Source organism: Zea mays, chromosome 1, assembly GCF_902167145.1.
Source record: "Zea mays cultivar B73 chromosome 1, Zm-B73-REFERENCE-NAM-5.0, whole genome shotgun sequence".
In the NCBI taxonomy this organism is placed as follows: Eukaryota; Viridiplantae; Streptophyta; class Magnoliopsida; order Poales; family Poaceae; genus Zea; species Zea mays.
In genome coordinates, this window is record NC_050096.1 from 5,074,905 (window position 1) to 5,081,102 (window position 6,198).

General features: G+C 50.0%; 1 protein-coding gene across 1 annotated transcript; it reads left to right on the forward strand.

Annotated features, from left to right (window-relative positions):
- Positions 1–1,594: 1,594 nt before the first annotated feature.
- LOC100284049 (homeobox protein HD1) lies at positions 1,595–6,198 on the forward strand. Its single transcript, NM_001156947.2, has 6 exons — positions 1,595–2,543; positions 2,662–2,782; positions 4,950–5,140; positions 5,228–5,359; positions 5,645–5,778; positions 5,890–6,198. The coding sequence occupies exons 1-6, from the start codon at positions 2,193–2,195 to the stop codon at positions 5,891–5,893; spliced, it is 933 nt and encodes a 310-aa protein (NP_001150419.1). The 5' UTR covers positions 1,595–2,192; the 3' UTR covers positions 5,894–6,198.

Genomic DNA, 6,198 nt, shown 5'->3' on the forward strand with positions numbered 1-6,198 from the left:
AAAGCCTCGTTGGGTTTGTTCAGGTGGCCGTTCAGCTGTCAATTCTCCTCGCTCCATATTCTTCCATAGAAACAACCAGGAAACCGAGTGGAGGAGAGGGAGGGAGGATGGAAGGAGAGAGAGCCGTTGCTGGGGCGTCAGGTGAAATCGAGTGGCCTCCGGTTGCCGGGGACCATGCCATTGCCACCGGCCCACCAGCACCAGCTAGAAGCTAGCTCGGTGCAGGCAGGCGCTGAGCCAGCGGGAGAGAGAGATGCTATCCAACATTCCAATCCATCCATATCCAATACCGATCCTATTCCTCTCCCCGCTCGCTCGCGCGCCGCCTGGCCTGCTGCTGCGCTCTGTAGTCTGTACGCTGCTGCCCCGCGGCGCGCGTCGTCCGCCGATCGAGGTGACCGCAAGTACACGTACTACGACAGATTCCTGACCCCACCCCAACCGACGACTCGACGTCTCCGACCCATCTATCTGGCCGGCCGGGTCGGGGTCGCCGGCCGTCGTGGCTCTCGCATGATTGGTTCTCTGACGATGGACCCGATATATATCGACGTTGCCTGCCGGGCCCTTGTTGTTAGCTTGTGTCGCAGCAGATTCGACGAGAGGGGCGGAGCTTTGTGTTATGTGGTGTCGCTCCGAGAGGCTTCGGCCAATAGTAAAAGTACAGCGCATTTCAGGACGAATTATACGGTATGTTTTTTTAAAAAAAATCAGATACATAATGAAACGAACGAATACAATATTTTACGCGTGCGTGGGCACGCGTAAGGACCGGAAAATGTAGGAGACAAGCAAGCAAAAAAGAGTGCTATATTATACTAAAAGTTTTGATATATATATACATACATATAGGCATACAGCCGGCGGCAGCGTGTACGTCATTGTCCGTCTGTTACGATATGATCAGACAAAGCAGCTACAGCCGGGACGGCCCGGGCCCGCCACGGCGACTACACGCACACGGCGGCCCAACTAATACCAATATATATAATACTACGCCTAAATAATCCGATGCGATTAACGCCCACTGATGATGCATCCTTCTAAGTTCTAATGCTTCCTTAAGTACGTAGCTTGCCTGCCAGCATCCAGCCACAGCTGAAGCCTGAAGGGCAGTCGATGTAAAAGGCAAGAATAATGCAGGTCCACCGAGACGACGGCGGCGGCGCGGTGACGACGATGCAACAGCAGCAGACGCCCGTTCCCGGCGCCAACCGCAAGGTTGGTAGAGGCAACCGAAGGCGCCCCCCTCCTCCTGCTTTTTTTTTTAAAAAAAAAAACCCGCCACCACCCAAAGTATTTCTTGAAACCAACTCCTAATTATTCCATCGAATTACCAAATGTATGTGCAACTAACCTCCTACAGTATATCCTAAAGTTTGTACCGCACTTCTACACCATACTCCCCGCCTACTCATAGTAGGAAACGCATTGGTGCAACTCTTGGTAGCTAGCTGTAGGTACTAGGCACCTTGCTCTTGCTTTAGTTGTTCCTCTTCCTCTTTGGGCATGCTTGGATTCCAAAGCTTCACCACCCTCCCTCACCTCCACTTCCTCTCTCTCTCTCTCTCTCTCTCTCTCTCTCTCTCTCTCTCTCTCTCTCTCTCATTCATCTCGCCTTTCTTTCTTACCGGCCGGCCGGCCGGCGGCTGGGCTCTGCAATTCACCCAACTTTTCTCTGTTTTCACTACGATCTCAGGGCTCCGGCGACCGTGCGGCCTCATCATCAGCTACAACCTACCAGCTGCTACCGTCTCGGTCGCCGCCTAGCTCTCCGCAGCGGCTAGCTCATCCGGCCGGCCGCCCCTTTTCTCTTGCCGTTGCGCAGTTGCGCCCCCTTCCCCGCGGCTTAGGAACCATCGAAAAGACGCCTCACCATCTCCTTTGTGTCCTTGCTAACTAACTCCCCCATTAAATCCTCTCCTTCCTCCCGCGCTGGCCGTGTGGTCTCTCAGCCCTCCGAGTTGATCCATAAGCTAGCGCCATCATCGATCGCCATATATACATAGCCAAGGACGCACGCGCGCGCGCGCGCAAACCAGCGGGAGCGAACACCAACCGGCCGGACCAATTAAGAAGCAGGCTAGCAAGTCGAAGAGGAAAGAAGAGAAGGGGGGTACCGGGGGTACCGGCCGGTCATCGATCGAGCTTGGCGAAGCAGCGACCGCCGGGTCGTCGTCGTCGGTACATGCATGCAGCGCGGCGGTGATCAAGCAGGAGCGAGCCTGGGCATGGAGATGGGGGTGGGGTACGCCGGCGGCGGCGGCGGCGGCGAGTGCTCGTCGTCCTCGGCGGCTGCCGCGGCCGCGGCCGCGGCGGAGGGGGAGGAGCGGCAGCTGCTCAAGGGGGAGATCGCGGTGCACCCGCTGTGCGAGCAGCTAGTGGCGGCGCACGTGGGGTGCCTGCGCGTGGCCACGCCCATCGACCACCTCCCCCTCATCGACGCCCAGCTCGCGCAGTCCAGCGGCCTCCTCCACTCCTACGCCGCCCACCACCGCCCCTTCCTCTCCCCGCACGACAAGCACGACCTCGACTCGTTCCTCGTACGACCTCCTGCTACCACGATTGCTAGCTATGCCGCCACGCGCCACACATATGCATGCATGAGCCGCTGACCGGTTTCTTCTTCTTCATCTGCATGCATGCATGGCGGTGGTGCAGGCGCAGTACCTGATGCTGCTGTGCTCGTTCCGGGAGCAGCTGCAGCAGCACGTCCGGGTGCACGCCGTGGAGGCCGTCATGGCGTGCCGCGAGATCGAGCAGTCCCTGCAGGACCTAACCGGTAAGACCCTGCGTCCATGTTTCATGCCGTTAATTATTTGTTACTTCCATTAATTGTGGTTCCATTTGCGCAAGCTTTTGGGTGTTGTTTTTTTCTTCCCCAATATTTGCCTGTCCGATCCATCCGCCGTGCCTTTTCTCGTTGCAGCCGGTGGTACCGCACCCTCACTATTTCTTTAATTTGATGGTTGATGCATGCCTGTAACAATATAAGCACACAAAGGTAATATTAGTTGTAGCGTCGTCTTCCATGGTCATTACGCATCTCTGATCTGCTCGGGTGTGTGCGTGTGTGTTGTGTTGGTTGCGTCTTGAGGCTTTTCCTCAACCCTTGCCATCTCTACGTGACTATGTTAGGAAAAACAAACTCGAAGAACACATGGAAAAGGAAACGTAACTTATATATATATATATATATATATATATATACACACACACACACACACGATTCTCTTTGCGCATAAATGCGCAAATTTAATATAGACCCTTGGTTCAACAACCAACAACTGATATGTTTTACCTAAAAAAAAAATCCATGCTCTCATCTCTCGCGGCCAGGTGTAAATTTGCACCCAAAATAAAAAACGTGTGCTCAGTCGTTGATTGTTAACCAAAGGGTCTAGATTGAATCTGTGCATTTGCGTACGAATGGGGGTCTTGTGTATATAGGATACGTTCCCCACGAAAAAAATCCATACTTTGGGCGTAATTTTTTCGCTCACGGTTTTATTTATGGGTTATTGTCAATAGTTATTCAACAAAGACCAAAATTCCCACAATAAATTAAAGCTAGTAGGAGTGCCCAATACTAGTTCCTAAAAAAAAAAAGGAGCTACAAAAGAGGTTTCAAGGAATACCAACCAAGAGGGTTGGCATACAGTAGCGATGGAGTCATATATATAACGTACACTGGACATTTTTTCTGCAGTTGCTTCACTAAGAGCAACAAGATCATAAGAAAGTACAATTTTCTTACATCCCATTTATCAGGGGGGAAAATCGATACTCTGTCGTTCTCAGCAGCAAATTTGGTTTGTTGGGTATATTTGTAGTTCGATTTCCCTGTTTGAATCTATATCATTAATCGAAAAGTTATCAGCTAGTTACAGGTCACCATGATTTGAACATGAACTACCCATCAGTCAGTCCATCACCATAGGCCACATACCCCTTGATTTATTACGTGACACGACCCCCTCCCCTTGGTGGTCGTCCTCATATATAATGAGAAATCAGAACATACTTTTGCACTCCCTGGACTTACTACTAGCTAGTGCCGTAGTGCGACACATATACAACATTAATAATCACGCATCGGAAAAAGGAAATATTACAACATACAGTACAACTAAGCAGAACACGTTGTCCAACCCTAAACATGGAAATTAACTTATCTTTCAGCTGTGACTCCAAGGCTATTAGGTCATGTCGCAGGTAGTGTTCAATTGATCAATTCTGCAACACTTAATGCCGTTCCAGTTAAGGTTTTAGGTTTTAAGAGTCGTCACCGTTTTACTGCGCCTCCAACGTACGTACTTCAGGATTATATATGCAGTTTAAGCCAATGCATCCCATGATCCTGTCACTTGATTCCCAGCTCTTCCGAACACGCGTGCAGTATCGTTGCTTTTAGCGACTACCTGCCGAAATTCCAAAAGTGTCTAGATCTAGCATACACATATGTTTAATCAGGTGCTTCTTCCTCGCAATCGCAATGCAAGTGTCTCTTTAGGCAGCTGCATGCTGGGTTCATTCTCATGCACGTTCCCGACGGCGATATCTCATGCATGCACTGTCTCTCTCGACTCCTCACGTCCCGGCTTTCGTTCATGCGTGCATGTCTGCGTGTTGTCTAGATCACGGATCACTGCTGCTACTACTTGTGGTTGTGTGGTCCGACGAACTGGTCGACGAGGAATTTTCCATGTTAGCAAGGCAATCGAGGATTTTGTTTAGATGATGTATGTTGAAGTGGATTGAGGTGGAAACTGAAAGTGTTTTTCACTCTAATTCACTCTAAGTATATGAACTGAGAACAATCCATATAAACAAAGTCTAACATGATTTGTTTTTTTGGAAAAGTTCGTCGTCGCTGACAAATTTTTTTTTACTGAAAGATGTTGTTCATGTCACCATGACACCATGTGCGTATCTGTATAAATATGTAGGGGCGACACTTGAGGAAGGGACGGGGGCGACCATGTCAGAGGACGAGGACGAGGCGCCGATGCTGGAGGTGGGCCTGGATATGGGCTCCGACGGGCACGACATGATGGGCTTCGGCCCGCTCATGCCCACCGACTCGGAGCGCTCGCTCATGGAGAGGGTCAGGCAGGAGCTCAAGATGGAGCTCAAGCAGGTTAAAAAAGAGACTAGGGAGAAGAAGACGTGCAATTAATGCATGCTGTAGGTTGATGTGAAGTCTTTGTCGGAATTTGGTTTGCAGGGTTTCAAGTCGAGAATAGAGGATGTGCGGGAGGAGATCCTGAGGAAAAGGAGGGCCGGGAAGCTGCCTGGGGACACCACCAGCATCCTCAAGCAATGGTGGCAGGAGCACTCCAAGTGGCCATACCCCACGGTGAGTGCATTGTAGCTTTCATGCAAGAATGCAACCAGCCATCTGCATACACTGATGGTGTGGTGTGGTGTGGTCGCCCTTCTTAGCTGTTCTCCATATTATATCCAGCAGCTTCCTGATGAAGCTCGCTGGCATTCCTTAATTATTATGCGGTTGTTAAATGAGTTCTTAGAAAAGAAAGAAAGAAAGCAATAAAGAAAAAGGTAGGAAGAAAGATGTGTGGTTTGTAAAGACTGTATCCTAATTAAAGACTGTGTCGTGTATGTATTTGGGTGGCTGGTACAGGAAGACGATAAGGCTAAGCTCGTCGAAGAGACCGGCCTGCAGCTGAAGCAAATCAACAACTGGTTCATCAACCAGAGGAAGAGGAACTGGCACAACAACTCCCAGACGTCAACCCTCAAATCGAAGCGTAAAAGGTGCGCGCCCAATAATAATAATGCTCGCTAGCGCTCATCCACCACTGCATGATTATTTATTTAATTAGATATACTCATGTACTAACAGATGCATGTGTATCTGCACTGCAGGTGATGGAGGAGAGCTAGCTGCACCGTATATACCGTGTATGTAACGCACACCTGCTGACACACATGTACACATGTATACCATACCAACACGCTAATCAAACGGAGCTCTGCATGGCGACTGTACTCACGGAAATAAAGAGGACCATATCGACCGGTTCAACTGTATATCTAGCCATTAGTCTGACCACTGGCATATTTGTTTGCTGCGGCTGATACTTTGAGCTGATGATGTGTGGCTCACAGCATACTTTATTCTTGTTCTTATTGTGTTGACATAGTTTGTCCCCCATAATCTTGAGGATTAAAAAA

Coding starts and splice junctions, on each gene's coding strand:
- LOC100284049 (NM_001156947.2), top strand. CDS start 2,193: ATGCAGCGCGGCGGTGATCAAGCAGGAGCGAGCCTGGGCATGGAGATG. Junction 5,141..5,227: donor TCAAGATGGAGCTCAAGCAG/GTTAAAAAAGAG, acceptor TTTGGTTTGCAG/GGTTTCAAGTCGAGAATAGA. Junction 5,360..5,644: donor CCAAGTGGCCATACCCCACG/GTGAGTGCATTG, acceptor TGGCTGGTACAG/GAAGACGATAAGGCTAAGCT.